The sequence below is a fragment of the Biomphalaria glabrata genome, chromosome 1 (assembly GCF_947242115.1).
Source record: "Biomphalaria glabrata chromosome 1, xgBioGlab47.1, whole genome shotgun sequence".
In the NCBI taxonomy this organism is placed as follows: domain Eukaryota; kingdom Metazoa; phylum Mollusca; class Gastropoda; family Planorbidae; genus Biomphalaria; species Biomphalaria glabrata.
This window is the reverse complement of record NC_074711.1, coordinates 79,550,900-79,571,282: the sequence shown is the minus strand read 5'-3', so window position 1 is coordinate 79,571,282 and position 20,383 is coordinate 79,550,900. Positions and strand designations below refer to the sequence as shown.

The 20,383-nt window shown below is 36.6% G+C and overlaps 2 protein-coding genes across 3 annotated transcripts in view; both read right to left on the bottom strand.

Annotated features, from left to right (window-relative positions):
* Nucleotides 1–3,233: 3,233 nt before the first annotated feature.
* On the bottom strand, nucleotides 3,234–9,572 carry LOC106063122 (BTB/POZ domain-containing protein 6-like). Its single transcript, XM_056017581.1, has 8 exons — nucleotides 9,432–9,572; nucleotides 8,566–8,836; nucleotides 7,295–7,451; nucleotides 6,313–6,462; nucleotides 6,111–6,224; nucleotides 5,625–5,737; nucleotides 4,787–4,910; nucleotides 3,234–4,363 (listed from the first exon to the last, which is right to left on the bottom strand). Exons 2-8 carry the CDS (start codon nucleotides 8,829–8,831, stop codon nucleotides 3,992–3,994), a joined length of 1,296 nt encoding a protein of 431 aa, XP_055873556.1. The 5' UTR covers nucleotides 8,832–8,836; nucleotides 9,432–9,572; the 3' UTR covers nucleotides 3,234–3,991.
* An 8,691-nt stretch (nucleotides 9,573–18,263) lies between these two features.
* The window catches only part of LOC106060298 (stimulated by retinoic acid gene 6 protein-like), a 36,352-nt gene continuing 34,232 nt past the window's right edge, over nucleotides 18,264–20,383 (bottom strand). For both annotated transcript variants that reach the window (XM_056017573.1, XM_056017564.1), the window contains exons 17-19: nucleotides 20,064–20,223; nucleotides 19,894–19,931; nucleotides 18,264–18,941 (exon numbers count right to left, since the gene is read on the bottom strand). In XM_056017573.1, the coding sequence (XP_055873548.1) occupies nucleotides 18,751–18,941; nucleotides 19,894–19,931; nucleotides 20,064–20,223 (389 nt within the window). In that variant the 3' untranslated portion in view covers nucleotides 18,264–18,750. The remainder of the gene's footprint in view (nucleotides 18,942–19,893; nucleotides 19,932–20,063; nucleotides 20,224–20,383) is intronic.

Genomic DNA, 20,383 nt, shown 5'->3' with positions numbered 1-20,383 from the left:
GTACCTACCAGACTTCCTTATATATTGTTGTCTTATTCCATCTGTAACCTACTGTCCAGCCACTTCAACTGACCGGGTGTCTGTTACACTTGGGACATAAGGAGCCACTAGAAGTCTGTTCTGATGATCAGCCCCATTCTCAAAACGTGTTGTCTGCCGTCCCTTAGGCTTTCATCCAGTGTAAGTCGTGTTGACTCGTTGATGTTGTATTTTCTAGACTTTCCTCTTGACTGTCTCCATCTCCTATCTTAGAATACAGCACAGTTATATTACTTTCTATTTAGTCAGCTTCTTGTGTATCCCAGCACTTGCATATTGGTTTTGTGAATGTGCACACGCACACACTCACAGACATTTCTTCTTCTTTGTTCTCATTTTTTGTTGGAGGTTTTAGACCAGTAATCCTATATCTGAGACGAACCGTGGAATGGGTTGCCTGAGCTAGCCAGGAAAACCAGTGACTTGGCAGAATTTAAGTCATTGGTTAATATGCATGACGCGTAGGACGTAATCATCTTCTTTTTTGAAGGAACGTCTGTATTATATAAGATAATGGTTTCGAGGCCAGTGTCTAGCTTGGTCCTTTCGATGCAGCTTTTAAGGACATGGTTGGCATTCTCAAGTGACTTTCCACAAGGGCAAGTTTTGATGGTCCCAAGTTTTAGCTTCTGAACATATGTTCTCTCTATCAGTTGTGTCCAGTTCTGAGGCGATAAATTATATGTTGGTCATGTCGGGACAGGTTGTAATGGGCATGAGAGCTGGTTCATTTCTCGTTCATTTTACTCTCTACCATTTTCTTCATTTCTTCCCATTATCATTTCATTCCCTCTAGCTATTCAAACGTCTAAGACGGTGATGGCAAATATTTGTTCTCCAGGAAAAAATATCCTCGAGTTCACGGAATCGAGCCTCTGATGCATCATTATGCAATATGAGCAGAAGTCTCAAGAGGGCCATACAGCACAGCGTAACGGGTCGGGTGTGTCCTGCGGGTCGTAGGTTAGTCAACACTGGTGTATAATGATATAAATAGAGTCGATTTCGAAATGTAAGTAGAATTCATGGGGGTAGCCACAATTTGTTTCTGCTTTGGGGGTGGGGGTGGGGGTGGGAGAGAATACAAATTATTTCCGTTTTTTTCTTTGCACGCATAGACACATCTTCACCTATCCCTTAGGGCTTAGGCCCTTAGTCTGTTGAACTGTTGGGGCACCACACATGATCCGTTGACCATCTTTCCCCATTCTTCTTTTGCCTTTGATATAATTTCATTCAATAACAGGCCAATCTATTCTTTTTTGTTGTCTTTCCATCGCTTTTTATGTTTGCCTTTTCTTCATTCCCTGGTTGTGGAAAGTACTTTGTAAGTGATGCCTTTCTATGTCACCTCAATTCCATCCCTCCTCTCTAGCTCTGCAACTAACGTTCTAGATTCCTAGCAGACGATATCACTGTGCCACATCGTTTAGGTCAAGCATCCGTTTGGCCAAAACAAGAAGTTTTCCTGCAAGCAACCATGACCTTGTTATTCTGATGTAGGGTTTAGGTTAATTAAAAAAAAATAGTTTCCTCTCCTCCCCCCAGCCAGAACTTCTGGAATCCTCTAGTGCTGCGGGTCTACTCTGAAGAGTACGAAAATATTTCAAGTCTTCATCAATTTATTAGCATGTCATCGTCTCAAATGATCCTCCACCTTAGATGGTTTCAAGGCGTCATTACTTAAAGCTTTGTTGCACGAAAGGCACACAGGCAATCAAGGAAAGAATGAAGCCAAATATCAAATAATCAGCTCTGTACTGTCTACATTTATTTTTTTGGATTCGGCCATGTTTAGTATTAGTTTCATTAATTAAGATGTTAACATTTAAAAATTTTAAAAAATCATTGGAACAACAGGGTTAAGAATGTTAAAATTCAAAGTACAAATCATATGTGTATAGGCCGTTGAGTTAATTCCATTATGGGGAAATAAAATTAAAGTCTCGACCTACTTAAAAAATGAGATCGAATATTGTAGACCTCCAATTCATTTTTTTCTCTCTCGTAATCATCCTTGAAAGTTCTTGTAGACCCTTGGGAGTCAATATAAAACACTCTGGGAATCACTGGTCTAATCAAATGTGAAAATTCGTTTGTTATAGATCTCACCGCTCTTGTTTGTATTTGTTTCTTTATATTTTCTCGAATTGAGAGATTACAAACAGCAGATTCACATTCCAGTAGTAGTCTACCAAGTTTAAACATTTTGCATTAAACATTTATGATATTGTTTGAAAAAAATAAGAAGTGAAACTCGGTAGTGTTATTTTAATTATTTGGTCAATACTTTTCATTTATTATAACACCTAATATTTTAGTCTAATGTGTTTACCTTGAACATGATAAATATTTTTACATTAGTCTTAGTTTAGTTTAGTTATTCAATATATTATTCAATCATCTGCAAAAGTCTAGAACTTTTGTTCTTAAACTTATGCCATTAGCTTGGTCATTTATGTTAATTAAAAACAATAATGGGCCTAAAACTGTTTCTTGACGTACATATGAATTGATGGTGGTGCTGCTTTGCAGCCATTTGTTTGTTGTTTACATATCAAGAAATCCATTGGTGTAACAAACCAGTAATGCCAAAATACTATTTTAGCGAGCTATGGTGCTGAACATTATCAAATGCTTTATAGAAATCTTATAGACCTAAAATACTAATTATTAATTATTATCCAATATTACTCAGGATTTTTTTCTCATGTTTTCCTTCACGTGTAGCTTTCTCCCAATTGTTAAAGGGGGCTGACATTATCTAGGTTTGAGTACCCAGAATACAAGTGGTAATTTCTACATTTTTGAGCCTTCGGAAGCTTATATTGTATTGTTAGTTTTTTAAAATAAGCGCAGGTTTGAGATGTTCCCAGTCTCGTTCCTGTTATATCATTGAACATTCAATTTTAAAAACTTTAAAAAATTGTATTTACACAAAGAACAGCTTAATTGATCATACTCCCTGTGGCATCAGGCTTAACGACACTATTTAGAAGTAGCCTACAAGTAGAGTAACTAATCCTAATCCTAACACACTAGTTGCAACTTTTTGTCTTATAAGCACACAAAGTTAAACACACATTTGTTTTTCTTTTTTTACTTGTGCGAGAACAATAATAACAAAAAGAGAATGCCTGACAAGCAAACTTATGAGTCGTCAGGATTCTAACATAATGAAAACAAATAATGGATAATAATAACAGCTTTTATACATAGTTCATGTGTTCTTATTAACACCGATCGGTGCTTATCACAGATAGGCCTACACTGGCCCTATACCAATTAGTTGTGTTGGTCAAGTGTTCTCAGAATCAAAATTATTTTTGTTATTTCGTGAAGACGTTTAGGCAGCAATGAGTAAGGAGAGATTCCACCTGGATGGGGATGAGGTGGCTGATTGATTGATAAATTGCTTAGTTTCAGAACCGAGAGGTCCTGTGTTCGAATCTCGGTGAATACTGTGATTTTTAGTTGGGAAACCTAATGGTGTACTGGCCACATGACACCTTGCTCGATAACGGTTGGACAAAGAAACATGCCCTTTAAGTCATCTGCCCCATAGAGTGCAAGGTCTCAATTAGTCGTTTTCTCTTCCGCCTGGATAAAACACTTCTGTTCATACTTGACCACTACATATTCCATCCTAATTCAGCCGACCTCCGTCCATGTCTGAGTCACGTTCGAAAACTACATGCATGTTAAATAATACATATGAGACAATGCAGGAGAAAGGTTCATACATCGGCACCTCCCTAAAATTTGCATCACTATAAGAGATAGATTACATTCACTCACGAGCAATAGGAACCGACTGTAAAATAAGAATGATCTCAGGATATTTTTGTTCAGCCTTCTCTTCTATTTCAAAGGCAGGTAACTCTTCTCATAATAATTGTTTGTTTTTTTCTTTCCCCTTTGCCTCTCTATGTTCGATGTAATTCTCTTCAGCTCATCGAGAGAAAATGAGCCCAGGAAGTTGCCCATGGGTTGTTGTAGTTCCTGTCAGAGATTTGTCCGAGTGAGAAAATGCAAACAGGGTGTCGTTGCACAGCGCGGACAGCCGGCCTTTCTGTCCAGCGAAAGTGTGAGAGCCTTTGATGTCCACCAGCAGTGTGTAGTTCACACCTCGGTACAGTCGAACTGGTTGGTCCAGCATCACGTCGTAGATGTCCTGCTTGCCGCTGGTGAAGATCGTCGCCTCCACGGAGGTCAAGGTCTCGTCGTCAGCACCGAGGACGCGGCCTTCTACCAGTAGCTCCTGCTCTGAGCCTCTACAAGGCCCGTATACGCTGAAGCCTTCAAGAATAATATCCTGATTCACCTATAAGAAATAAATGATTAAAAAATATATTATTGAAATGTTGTTTTTTTTTAAAGATTTATTTTGTTTTTTTTTTATATTTTTTTTTTACCTTCTTTTAAAATTTTAATGTTAGGACGTTCTTACAGTGTTATATTGGGGCTCTTGATAGAAGACCATGTTTTACAATATGTATTAACTGTGAAAATATTTTTATCATGAAAAAAAAAAAACACAAACAAACGAAATAAGTATGTCATTAAATATATATTTAATGGTAAAAAATGTGGTGCACGAACACAGAACGTGTATTCAGCGGTAATCTACATCCTACAGAAAGACTATACAGCATAAAAATACCAGTGCGCAAATATGCACACACTTTTAACAGATCACTCTTTATCTCCGGATAATATTTTTATTATATTAAAATTGATGCATTACCTGGAAACAAATGGCGTTACTTCCGGAACGGTTGTTGAAGGCTGCTTCACTTCTTTCCTGGAACCGATTGAACTTCAGGTGCCTCTGTACAGTTCGTAAGACTTTGCTGAAGAAGGAACTAGCTCTGTGGAGAATCAACATTCGTTTTAGAATTAGACCTTCTACTTTAAATGACTGTCCATGGTTATAAAGTAATGACTTTAGATTTTAGAAGTCATCAATGTTAGCGGTCGCACTTGGCGGGTTTTATTTTTAATGCGCATCAATTCACGTCAACAAGCCAGGAGTCTCTACATTGAAATGCAATTTTACAAGAGGCTTTAGTACAAAACTCTTAAATATATTTTCTCTCTTTTTTTTTTACCCTACAAGGAACATTTTTGATATGACAGAAGTCATTGCCAAATTAAATAATACTAAACCAAAACGTAAATATTCAGTACTAACAAATCTTGTTTTTTGATACTTCTACCAGGATTGAAAACACGATAAATTTAAAACATTTGCAATAAACAGCTACACAGGGCAATGGTACACAGCAATTATTTAATGAATACAAAGTCCAATTAGGCATATCTTTCTATGAAACGCTCGGCTTTAAGTACTGGATGAATTTCTATTGGAATGTATGTATTGAAATATTTCTAATGTTACTGTTGTTATTGTTTCATTTGTACGTAAACTTGTAAAACAAATATCCTTCAGGATATAAAGTGTATTATTAATATTATTATTACTATTATTTTAATTATGGAAATTGGGAAATAGAAGTAGCCACTGGGTAAACTATGACATGTTAAATCGGCAAGGCTATTAATTTCGATTACCTATTACTGACCTTTTAGGAACAATGAACTGAGCCATGACGTCCACTTTTTCTTCCTCGGACAAGAGGCAGCTTTGAGCCAGTTGGCTCACAAAGAATTTTGGGGACAGCAGAGGAAAACGTATCTGATAGAGAGACAAACAGCTTCGTATTAGTCTTGGTAATACGAGAGAGGGAGAGAGAGAGAGAGAGGAGGAGAGAGAGAGAGAGAGAGAGAGAGAGAGGGGGGAGAGATAGAGAGAAGATAACTGAGAAGTCTGCCTTAACAAATTTAAATCGCCAAACTGGAGAAATGCCATTTTTCCTCACCAATTTTTTTCTGAAGCCAAGTGCTTTACCGCTAAGCCACAGCACCTCCGGTTCTTACTTTGCTTGTTATATATATTTATATATATTTATATATAGGCATCATGCTAAATACGTGGCGAAATTCTTGTAATTAAAAAGTTAATCAAAACAGTCCTTTTAAAATTACGAGCTGCCAAGTTAAACATTTACCTTATATAAAGTGCTACCAAGCATGATTCTGCAGTTGGCATCTGTCACCGCTAGACCACGCCTACCACATTCAGCTTCGGCCCATTTTTTGCAAGCAGCAAACACAGTTTCTTCCTGAGAGTACAAAACAGCAAACGTAGTATTTTATTATCAATAAGAGCTTTCTGAACTAGCTGCCATGTCGTTAGAACAACAGACTTACTTTGGCCATGAGTTTATCACTTTCCACAATCTTGCCCAAACAAGTCTCACAGAGCTGAGTCACATCGTCAAGAACGAGAACTTCCTCGGATTTTCTCAGCACAACAGACAAAATTTTGGCGCCAAACTCTTTTTCATCAAAGAAGTGAGCCTAAAGGAAAAAAAAAAGTCTTTGTTTAAATAGTCCTTGGCAGTTCAAGCACCTTGATTCTTAAAGAAAAATGTTAATTGTAATTTTGTATTAGGGTATTCCATATTTACTTTAATAAAATAATTGTTGCTTAGGGATCAACATTTCAATATTGCTTTCAGATATTCAAAACAACAGACGGTAAAAACTATGCTTTTGTGTTTCTATGATCAAAACAATGATACACGAGGGAGGACGTCTGGAAATTTAAACAAAATTTATTTTCTTCAAAAAATCAAGAAATATACGGGATAAGTAAAATTATAAAACAAATTACAACAGGACAGTTTTCGTATCTGGAAGTAGAAAGTCTCCCACCCCGAACGCACACATACACCTTACTTGCGTTTTAAATTTCTTTTTTTTAATCACCACTCCCCTACCAAAAAAAAAAAAAAAACTGTAAAGAACTGTCCAAGAGTTCTGCACATTGTTTGTGGCACAGGTTAACTGATTAGGTGACTCCTCACGCATTGGCGGAAAGGAAATTTTTTTTTATATAACTTCTTATTTCTTTGTAGTTGACATCAAGCATCCCACACCCAGAAGGTGTATATTCCCATACATTGCAACTAGTCCAGGAAAACATAGTTAAACTGTACTAAGTTATGGGGAACATAGGTAAACTGTAATTATTCAGGGGGTTAAACTGTTTTAAGCGAAGGGAGCATTGTTAAACTGTACTAAGCGAAGGGAGCATTGTTAAACTGCACTAAGCCAGGAGAACATAGTTAAACTGTACTAAGCGAGGGGAACATAGTTAAAGTGTACATTATTTACGATTATATTATACTTGTTCAAGAAGAGCACAAGCATTTTTGGGGTCCACTAGATCCTCAGCGTAGTCCAGACATTTCTTGACCAGCCCAGTACAGGCATACTTCTTGGCACAGTACAGAAGGTTGATAACATTGTCTGGGGTTAAATCACAGAAACCGTAGTACAGATATCTGGCAATGAAATAACACATGCACATTAAGGGTCAGAGTAGAGTATTGATGATCTAGTCTACACATTGAATAACTATGTGTGTATAAAAAAACTTATAATAGTGGCAAGCAACGTACATCACTGGAGAAAATTGTGAAAAATATAGTGAATAGTGAACTTCTAAATTGCATAATTCTCGCTTATTGCTAATTGCTAATTAGGGCATGCTTTCCAGCCTGAATGGCTTTTGCAGAAATACCATCTGGAGATGTGCTTTCCCGTGTGAGAGGATGCCAATGGCGCGCTCAGCTCCGTTGCCGTTTAGAGGAGGCTTTTCACGGCATAAGGTTACCATGAGCAAAAAGGATGGAACCTTCTTTCTTGACGCGTCCACATGCTAAAGCCATTTTTCCCGTTTCTTAGCTTTCCAGGGCTGGGGGAGGGAGGGTGAAGAAAGAAACAAAAAAGGTTAGGATTTAAAGCGAATGTTCGAACACACACTACAGACATGGTGGTTTTCATTGGGCTCTCGAGCCCTTTAGATCTAAGCTGTGTGTGTGTGTGTGTGTGTGTATCAATGTTCCAAAGAACCTCCAATGCTATTTGCAGTTAGCATCTCAACCCCCCCCCCCCCCCCCCCCCCCCCCAGGGTCTGTGTTTGCTCATGATTAATTTAAACTAAAGGCTTACTTTAACTAAACATTATTAATATTTAATGACGTGTACGAAAATTGTACCAGACAGACAGACAGACAGAGTGAATTGATATAAGCAACCGGGATGGTGGGATGCGTGGTCGTGAGGCTAAGTACGCTTGAACTTGGCTTGGCTATGAAGGGAGCTCGAGGTTCGACACCCGACTCGAGCGGAGTTTTGTCTACTGAGCGCCTAAAGGCAGCACGGAAAACCTTCTCCCAGAAACCCCCACCCCCCACTGGTCCACAAATGAGATTGGACCATAGCGCTCTGAGCATGCTATAAGCATGAAAGTAGCGCTATATAAAAGCTATAATAATAATAATATCCGTACACCATCTGTACAAACTAAACATTATTAATACTTTTAAAATTCAAAGTTAAAACTTTAAACGTAAATGATTCCTTCTTCAATAAAAGCACATGTTTTAGTCTAACCTCAGAAACAGTAGAAATGTTCCATGATCAATGTCAGGCACTGGGATGTCGACCTCTTCACCTTCTGACCCTTGCAATCTCATTGTCATCTTTAGCATGGCGTCAAACACGGGGCTCCTGCTGATGAGGACAAACTTGTGGGCCCCTTGTCGGACCATGGCCTCCCCCAGCAGAAAGTGTATGTCACAGGCGTACTGGTGCTCCAGCATGAGCTGGTTACCCTTGAGCACGTCATCACAGTTCTGCCAGTCCTCTTTTAGCTCCATTTTGTCTGCCAAGGGAAATAACTCAGTAATTTACTGTTCGACTTTTTTGTAATAGTTATCTAACCTTATTCAAAGACTTAAATTTAAAAGAAATGTTCCAAGAACCATGCATTTGTGATCCAGGAATTTATTTGGACGAGTAGATAGCATGCGAAGAATAAGAAGTAAAGAAGAAGCTTTGCAGCATTTTTAGACACTGAATTTTCTTTGTGCCACTATAAATCTATAATATGTACAGGACTTTATTAAACTGAAGGTATTGTCATCAAGATATGTAGGCCTACTGCTAAAACTATTATTTGTATTCAACCACACTACAACATTAATTTTTTAAATAATAATTTAAAATCTTTTGTTTTCAATATATTCAACTTACTTGCATCTAAATAGTCTTTAAAACGCTAACATTACAACTAACAACAACAAAAACCCCCTAAAAACGTATTTTTATTAAACTGTTCGAGAATTACACTTTCTTATATCGTATCCTCTTAGCAACTCTGCCATGTAAAGAACGTCACTTTATCTTAGTAGTATTCTATTTATCGGTACATACAAAATAGTGCGAACACGTAGATAGTTGTATCAAAACTTACTTACCCAGGCTGTTAGAGTTAATACTCGACTTGATGAGCTAGTGACATGAACAAACCGTTCAATGTTTATATAAGTTTGTGTTTTATGTTCATGCCTTTTATGGGAAAAACGGGTGAAAGAATCGAAGATGAATAAGAAAAAAAAGAGTTATTTATAACAATATCGATACCACGTGATCGAAATCGAGGTCACAGCTGATAGCAAGCATGAAACTAGACCATAGTGCAGTACTGTATTTTACCTTTTTAGGTAACGTCATAGAGAAAGTGTACTATATCATCTAGTCATGTATATTCCCCACTCTTTTAATGCTTGATGATGGCTTTATCTTGATATTGTGAATGTCAGATGGAATATGATTATTTTAATGAGTTGATTATAGTTTAAAAAAAAAAGAAACCTCAGCGGCAACAGAAAAATAGGAGCAAACTATCAAATCATAATGAGCCGTAACAATACAATAAGAAATGATACTACATTATAGGCTACACGTAGTAATTGTTAGGTGGTGATTTACTCAATACACTATATTATAGTGTGTCATGAACTCAATTTGGATGGCTGTACAACCATGAGGTATGCTGTCGAACCATGAGGTATGCGGTCGAATCATGAGGTATGCGGTCGAACCATGAGGTATGTGGTCGAACCATGAGGTATGCGGTCGAACCATGAGGTATGCGGTCGAACCATGAGGTATGCGGTCGAACCATGAGGTATGCGGTCGAACCATGAGGTATGCGGTCGAACCCTCATCCCGAGTTTAAACGTTATCCCTTTTATCCCATTCCGTCCTGTAAATGAAAGGTTGAATATTAGAGACTGATTGAATGGTGTAACTTTGTAGAATGCGAATGTCGTGTAATACTGGGTTCTTACTTCCTGAAGTACTCTAGACATGTGACGAGACAAACACTATACGACTGACTCAAGTCCGTTCAGCAGACAACATGAAGTTTATTTACAACATAATAATAATATACTGCACTCCTTGCTAGTGCTACAAGTCAAGAAATAATAATCCTATCCGCATAACAGCGGTATCAAAAGTATCAATCACGTTAACAACAAATCACGTCCGCATCTCAGCGGGTAACAATAAGAACAATTACTACTAGTGACACTGGAGCTTCAACTATAGATATCCATTGAAATACGAATAATACCTTAATATCCAATAAGCACATTATGAAATCAACTCTCAAATATTATTAATCAACAATGACTAGTCCTTGGACTCTCATGCTATATGCATACATATCCACCAGTCCAGGAAGAAACGTCCAACCTTCCTGTACCGGGAGCAAGACCTTACTGACTTGACTTGACTGAACTCAAAGTCAACTTTTCATTCTACTTCCTATTTTCTACATCAGGAATTCCACGTGTCTTTTAAACTATTAACATGACGTGAACTTTAGATCATGCAATGTCAACTAAGACTGTGACATTACGCCCTTTCCCTCAAAAAAAAGATTTTGTAAAAATCTTTTAAAATTTAAGTAATAATACTATTAAATGTATAGTCACATCTTTTGAGAGAAAAAATAATATACACAAATGTACAATTTGTTCTACAACATCTTGCACATGTCTTATCATGCTATCAAAAAATTTTGATGAGACTAATATATGGTCTCATTTGACCTTACAATATTTGAAAAAATATTTGTCTGTGTAGACAATACTCATAGTTGTCAACATTATTTGAAAAAGCAAGTTGTCTTGTTTTTGTTTTTTTTTTTACACAAAATTTCAAAGTAAATTCTCAATTCATCAATAGAATGCTTTCAATATTAATTTTACAAAGGAATGAGCAGCCATGAAAAATGCTCGTATACAAATATACTTAGTTTATCCAATCAGGTTACATGGTGAAATGAAAAAATATTGACAATGTTCTTTAAAATAAATCAATGCAAGTGAAATGTATCTATAATAAATATTTATGTTGTCTCAATGGTTTGTGTACGAAAATAATGACAATGTTTTGACAATGCAACTAAATCATGAAAGTCAAGAAAATATATTCTTCAATGATGATTTATGGGGAACGTCTAAATCATCAAAGTCATAAGCATATTAAAGCGTGAAGGTCGTTATCATGATATACATTTGGTTCATATGTCTTACTGTGAGCTCAGGTTGCTTTAACAAATGTATAAGTTACAATCTTCTATCAAAAAAATGAATCAGCTTTTCACATTACACAATATCAAGTATATTACTTTGAGCCATTAATAGTGCTCCAATAGTCGTCATCGATCAAATACAATGTTCTTTCAAAAATCAAGTATATTACTTCGAGCCATTAATAGTGCTCCATTAGTTTCTCATATTAAATACAATCTTCTCAAAAATCAGTGTCTACATCACAAATCATCAAATATATTACTTCACGAGCCATCAATAATGCTCCAATAATTTTCTCATATTAAATACAATCTTCTCCTCAAAAAAATCAGTGATTACATCACACCTTATATATATTACTTCATGAGCCATCAATAATGCTCCAATAATTTTCTCATATCAATACAATATTCTTCTCAAAAATCAGTGTCTACATCACACACTATCAAATATACTACTTCACGAGCCATCAACAATGCTCCAATAGATCTCACTAATTAAATACAATATTCTTTTCAAAAAAATCATTCTTTGCATTACATATCATCAAGTATATCTTTTCAAGCCATAGATTAAGCTCAAATAGTCTTCAAAACTGATATGTGGGAAAAATAAATTCATCAGTGAAGATCAATGTCACAATCAAATCTATACAATTTACAAAGATTATGTACATTTGAGAAAATGAGAAATACATTTCAATAAATAGTGTCACATACTCAGGTTCCATTATGACTGAGTTCTGTTCAAATGGGCTCGTATGAAAAAATAATTTACACATATGCAAAAATTTGAACACATATGACCTTTTGAAGTGTCATGTGTACGAATACAATCAACATTTACGAAGAATATGGCATCTATAGATTCAATGGATGAGTAATCAATAATGACAAGTGTTGTGTCAAAATGTATCACCACAAAATATGTACATGAGCTCAAAAAAAAATAAAGTTCTAATCAAGTGATAGTATATATGTACACAATAGTATTATTTCAAATATATCTTTGTAACATGTTATATGTGCAGTGAAAAAATGAAATGCAAAAAATTAAATTAATAAGAGAATAAAGAGATAAATTAAAGGATAAGTGACAAACACAAAAACAATATAGATAACAATACAGTCTGCTTTAAAAGAAATTAATAAATAGAAGAGTTTGACAGGAGAATCACAGATATGGAAATACAAGACTTACACAAACAAACAATATGAATACGAAGAGAAATTACACTCACAATTGTACAAACATAACTAAATACGACTAAACAAAAAATGTCTAAATGATCTAGAAGTCCCTACCGAACAAGGCTGGTCTACTCGGACCTTATTAGGACTAGGAGAACAAAAAGAAAATCCCTAAAGATCCCTATCAGATGAAGTGAAATGGAACGGAACAAATAAATTGTGCCGCTTCAGTCTCAAAACATAAGACAGACCCACGCCGACCGCCCTTTAAGGTGACAAATATAAAAAATGAAAATCAATTTAATATAGTTCCAAGAGTTATCAATCACTAACTCTATATATAATCAACTTCAATTACTGCTATACCACAGCAAAATCAATGTATTTTATTAATCATATGAATATATTCAATCCTTAATTATAACTTACAGACTTTCTTTTGTAGACTGATGTAGATTAATCCTCACTTATAGCTTGTCAAATACAAATACAGCTTGAGTAGTTCAATAATAATCCATGGGTAAGGTAACTAAGTAATCCGATTGAGAATACACATCAATGTGAGCATCAAAGTAGTAGTAAAATAATCCAGTCATATGCCATAAGATGGCTCAAATGCTCAAGTAATGTCAAAAAATATTTCCGCTTGACCTTTACAATTAACACAAGTCCAACAGGTAATCCAAATAATCCAATAAGATAATCCAAAAGTTAAGTGTAGTAATGCAGGCACGTGTTATTTCTTCTGCGTACAACGATGACTAGGAGAGCGCCAATAGGTACAAGTTAGTCCAACTTCAACGTCAAAGATCAATAATCCAAAAGTACTTGAACATTCGTATAAATAATCCAACAGTACTTAAGTGGAAAATTTCAGCTTAAATAATCCAAATATGTAAAGTCTCTGAAAAATTAGAATGACCATAAGTGAACTGAGGTCTAAATGGAGGACCTTCTGTATAGCAATGTAAGGTGAAACCTCGACAATGCAAGAGCGTGTCAAAAGTTGGTGACGAGCGCTCACGTGGAAACGATGTATCATCTGTCTTCAGGCGACGCCTTGAATTTTTCACCCACACAAATGTATCAGCTGTCTTCGAGCGACGCCTTGAGTTTTTCACCCACACAAATGTATCAGCTGTCTTCGAGCGACGCCTTCAGTTTTTCACCCACACAAATGTATCAGCCGTCTTCGGTTTCTGCCGATGGTGATGTCACGCCGTGCTAAATCTCAAGATGTCGACAATAGTGGAGAAATAGGCATTGACCAGGTTTAAAATATACAAGCTATTGATGTTAAGTTTGAATTGGTCAATGATAAAGTGGACTCTAGTAAATACGGGTCAGGTCAACCGGTGAAAAAGTGCAGGCTCAGGTTAGTTCAATGATGATCTACTTGAATACTTGTGACTGGTTTCGCTTGAGTGGTGTTTGAGTTGAGTCCGTGCGTGTCTAGAACACAACATACTGGCTACCAAAAATGTAAATGAAAGGTTGAATATTAGAGACTGATTGAATGGTGTAACTTTGTAGAATGCGAATGTCGTGTAATACTGGGTTCTTACTTCCTGAAGTACTCTAGACATGTGACGAGACAAACACTATACGACTGACTCAAGTCCGTTCAGCAGACAACATGAAGTTTATTTACAACATAATAATAATATACTGCACTCCTTGCTAGTGCTACAAGTCAAGAAATAATAATCCTGTCCGCATAACAGCGGTATCAAAAGTATCAATCACGTTAACAACAAATCACGTCCGTATCTCAGCGGGTAACAATAAGAACAATTACTACTAGTGACACTGGAGCTTCAACTATAGATATCCATTGAAATACGAATAATACCTTAATATCCAATAAGCACATTATGAAATCAACTCTCAAATATTATTAATCAACAATGACTAGTCCTTGGACTCTCATGCTATATGCATACATATCCACCAGTCCAGGAAGAAACGTCCAACCTTCCTGTACCGGGAGCAAGACCTTACTGACTTGACTTGACTGAACTCAAAGTCAACTTTTCATTCTACTTCCTATTTTCTACATCAGGAATTCCACGTGTCTTTTAAACTATTAACATGACGTGAACTTTAGATCATGCAATGTCAACTAAGACTGTGACAAGGAGGTTTGGACTAGTGCGTGATAAACTTTAGTTCTGAAGTAACGTCCGAAACGGACAAGTCAGGGGTCTAGAACCACGACCTCCAGAAGGCACCACTACACCCTCTCATAACAGCACGCTAAGATTCATAAGAACCAGGTAAACCTAACACCACCCAGGTAAAACTAACTCCTGGAAGATAAACCAACCACCACCTAGGTAAGCATAACATCTAACAGGTAAACCAACCACCACCCAGGTAAACCAAACACCATCCAGGTAAACCTAACACCATCCAGGTAGACCAAACACCACCCAGGTAAACCAAACACCACCCAGGTAAACCAAACACCACCCAGGTAAACCAAACACCACCCAGGTAAACCAAACACCATCCAGGTAAACCAAACACCATCCAGGTAAACCTAACACCATCCAGGTAAACCTAACACCACCCAGGTAAACCAAAAACCACCCAGGTAAACCTAACACCATCCAGGTAAACCTAACACCATCCAGGTAAACCAAACACCACCCAGGTAAACCTAACACCATCCAGGTAAACCTAACACCATCCAGGTAAACCTAACACCATCCAGGTAAACCAAACACCACCCAGGTAAACCAAACACCACCCAGGTAAACCAAACACCACCCAGGTAAACCAAACACCATCCAGGTAAACCAAATATCCCATCAGGTAAACCAAACACCACCCAGGTAAACCAAACACCATCCAGGTAAACCAAATATCCCATCAGGTAAACCTAACACCACTAGGTAAACACTAACCGCACATGTAACCTGAAGATCTTAATAATTCACAAATTTGTTCTCTAGTGTAATGTAACTGATCACTCTGCATTAGACTAGCTTTATTAAGATGTGTAACATTATGATTAGTTGGGCCGTAATTCTAGAATAATCAATAATAACATTAGCATGTCCGATTCAGGGAGAGTAAATTTTCGAGGTTTGCCTAATTTTTAAAATTGAGATAAATGATAATTTGGTTGAGTGAAACTAATTAGTGTTACCCTTTTTTTTCCCCATTTATCAAGATATTAGGCAATAAGCCTACAACTTCCCTCCCCCCCCCCCCCCATTCTACCTGCCTACTTACACATGAACGATATGACACAGTACTAAATAGGTCAAGGAATGGTAAAGAGATATGACTGTAGACACAAAACTAGACCAAGAATCCAATATTGGACTTGTAAGAGAACACAATGCTGCAAATTTTGGGAGTAGCCGAAGGAGTAATTTTAAGCTATACCACTGTCCTTGTCTCCAGCGTTGCCAAGCGGAATTTTGAGTCAAACCCCGTCCTCTATTAAAAACATTCCATGACCATTGTCAAGTGAATATTTAATCCCCCCTTTTTTTAAATAAAAAAAATGCAGCAACAAAATATAACATCCTGAGGTGCTATTCCAACGTGCGGTTATTCTATCATTTGTGCCAAGAAATAGGTTCAAAACATCGAAGCGTTGCTTCTCAATACAACAGAATTTCAAGAGGATATGATGAACATTTTTAGCATGCGAATCCTGAGCAGATTACAAAAAGCTATGTGCATTGTTAAATGAAATAAACAGACCACTCTTCACTGATTGTTTCTCCATATTCTGACCACGTTTCAGATTTGTATGCTGTGTGCACAATTGTTCACCACAAGTTTAGCGAAAACGAGATGGCTGCTTGCCTCCTACAGACTGGTCAACAATCCCCAACTTAAGGCCAAACTAAAAAAATGTCTGCCGTCCAGAGACATCGACAGTCGCAAAACAAATCCACACGTGACTATAGCCAACCCTCACTTCGAGTACAGCAATTTGACCTAACATGAAACTTCAGCTAGCGCTTAATGACAGGGAATATGACACGTGACCAAATTGTTTTAATGTAGGCAAAAGGATTAATTGACAAGTTGGATCACTTTTTCAAGTTATTGTAATTTAAAAAAAAGTTTGATTCATAATATTTAATTGTAAAAAACATTATTAATGGAAAAGTATTGATATATGCTACTGTTATTATTTAACTTAAAACATTTTTTTTTAACATTTTATATTTAACTTGAAAACGTTTTATTCTAATTTGTATGGTACCGGTAATGTCTCATTTAAATTGCTCTTAGTTATTTCTTTTAAATGTTAGTATTTTTTATTCATATTTGTTTTTGTCAGGTAGAAGAAATAATTTGTGCAACATCTCGACTTGATCCGAGAATGGGTGTGGGAGAAATAACGTCTATCAACTTTTTACCAGACAGAGTGAGTTGATATAAGCTTGGTAAAAAAGAGAAACTGGGTTGGTCGTACCATGCGAACTATTGTTTAACCTCTCAGACCATGCAGTCTATGGAGCAGACAATGTAATGGTCATCTGTTTCTGTGACACTCAAGTCGGAAAAATGCACTTTCCTAAAAATGCAACTTTTAAAAATAAAATTTGTTACATCGAATGTCTCTCACAGTTTAGTTTCAATATGTCCCAAACCTTCTTAATTTCATTCTATTTGACTTGTACTCTTCCTATTATGAGAAAAATAATGCGTAGTAGACGCCAAGAGAAAGAGTTTCTGAAGATCAGAAATGAAGACAAATTGACTCATAGGGCTGCAAGCTCTCACGATAAAAATGAGTCTAAGGTGACTTTCACAGCCACTTCCCAGTTGGTGCCCGCGAAATTCAGGACTTTTAAAAAGGTGTGACGCCAAGTTAGACATGGACTTTTTGTCTTGTTTTAGTGGGAAGCGTGGTCGAGAGGCCAAGTACGCTTGAACTTGGCTTGGCTACCTATGAAGGGGGCTCAAGCAGAGTTGTGTTTACTGAGCTCCTAAAGGCAGCACGGAAAACCTTCTCCCAGATACCACCCCCCCCCCCCCCACTGGTCCACAAATGAGATTAAACCATTGAGCTCTGAGCATGCTATAAGCATGAAAGTAGCGCTATATAAAAGCCATAATTTATTTATCTCACAAATGTCATTCGACGTTCAGTTACAACTTCATGTAGACGGCGCATGCCTGTGTGTGGTAAAGATTTCTCTATTAACATTATCTCGGTATGCTGTTCGTTGGATCCTTCTCAGCCATCACTGCTCAGCCTCTTTTCAACCTTCCACGTCTCGAAGTTATGTGCCCGTTGGGATAATGGTTGTATGGAGTAGGTGGATTTTAATCTCCAGGCTAATTGATTTGTTTCTTCAGGTAGGCCGTACTTTTTGAAAGACGGCTCCTGCTTTTCAATGCGACATGCAACACCAAAATATGCAACTCCATCGCTTGAGATAACACTGCAGCCTAAATAGGTGAACTTTTCTATTGGTTCGGGATCTGTATGACCAATGTTGTCTTTATCCCTTGTAATGAAACAACAAATACTAGATTACCAATAATATGGCTTTATTCGACAAAATTAGACTACAGTAAACAGTGAATGAAACCAGCATGTCTTGCATAACACTGATGCATTACTATACACACACACTGGACATGAAACACATACACTGGGCATGACCTTCTGACACTCTGGACGCATGCAGAAAATCAACTCAGTTACACTACATCTGTCATCAGCTGCGTTTACTGAGCGCCTAGACAGATTTATCAAGTCTACCCAATGAAAAAAATCCAAAAGGCAGCATGGAAACCCTCCCAGATAACTACCCCCTCCCTCACTTACAGTTTCTCTTCATTTCTGGTCAAGTGAAAAAAAAACAACAACATCATATTTTCACATTTTTATCTTTCATCTCTTTATCATTATTTTTTTATTCACGTTAAGAAACAAACAAATCCAACAACTTTAAAATCCCCAAAATTCCTGCAAAAACTTTTAGAATGAAAAAAGCTAAAGTGCTATAGTCAAACTGTTAAGTAGTGGTTTCAATTTGTAGATTTATTTCTTCAAAGCTTGCTTGTTTCAGAGGCGAATCCTTCTTCCTTCTCTCGGCTCGAAGTTGTGGGTTATTTATCAAGGTGTAGGCCAAGAACCATCTGGTTGTAGCCAGTTTGGATTTTTGTTCAGCTATGTCAGAAAGTATGAAAATGTCAGATATGTTGGCTGAAAAGATATAAACAAGAAAAAATACTTAAAACACACACACACTCACACAAACAAAGCTGAAATAAGGTAAAAAAAACGCACATGTACCGTCATATCTCTTAATATTGCAAGATTTAGTTCCCATTTTCTATATAAAACAAAATTAATTATTTATCACTAATCAATTAACTAATTGATTATTTTTTATTAATTCATGTGTTGTCATCGAATATTAATAATTATGCAAATTGTCCTTGATCCTGGAATGGGAAGAGTCGGCAAGAACATGTACAATTTGCAATAAGGGAAATAGCTCCCCTAAATACAGCCACATCTCAATAAGTAGCATTTATTTCCCTTTTCCGACCCAAACAAAGTAATTATTTTCCAATAATTAGTTGATTAATTGTTTTTTTTTAAAATTGATTCATGTTTTGTTAGGTACAAGAAATTAGGTGTAAAACTTCAACTTAATCCAAGAATGGGAAGTGGGAGAAATGACGTGTAGAAAAGTTATACCAGACAGACAGAAAAAGTCAGTTGATATAAACTTTGTAAAAAGTTAAGAAATGTGAAAACAAAATAAAGGGAGAAAAAAACATAATAATTATTTTATAAAGTGAAAGATGAAAAAAAATAAATAAGAATATAAAAGGGGGGTGTGTGTGAAAAAAAAAGGATTGATTATCACATAAAATTAGAGCCATCAATAGATTGTCAGTACTAGGCTAGTATACTGCCAGATAGATCTAGGTCTTTTTTTTTTATTTTTCACCTTCACCTGTCCCTTAGTCTGTCGGACATTGGGGCATCACACGTAATCTGTCGGCCGACTCTCTCCATTCCTCTCTGTCTTTGGCCAGGATTAGACAATTTTCCACAGAGAGGTTACATTGCTACTTTAATTTAACTGTAGTTCTCACACCACATAGACCACGTCACACTGTATAAGATGTCCTACAAATTTTACCTTGTTTCCTTATAGAACCAGAACTTGTTGTCCTGTGACTAGGAAAAAGAAAAGAAAAATTCTTGGTTCAGTAAATTATAAACTATATTTATAAAATAACATACACAGGTGGATTTACAATAAAAAATACATTGTTTTCTTATTGTTTTTAATCTGAAAAATATACTTACTTTAATGTAGCTACCAGCTGAGACATGTCCGCATCATTCCCCCCAGAATTACGTAGCCTGGTAACCAAAACTTTACTCCACAAAAGATGTGCAAATAGTCTCATTGAAGGATTATTGTGGGCGTTGTCAACGTGGAGCATAGCAACGTAAGTAGCATAAGCTAGACAAGAAACAAAGAAGGAAACAAAGAATTTTTTTTTTTTTTTTTTTTTTGTTTAGAGTAAAAAGTAAAGTTCCCCTTTTGGATCTTGCTATCTATAGGGCAAATGATGTAAAGGTCATCTGTTGCTGTGGCCCACGGTTAACCAGGGTGCCGTGTG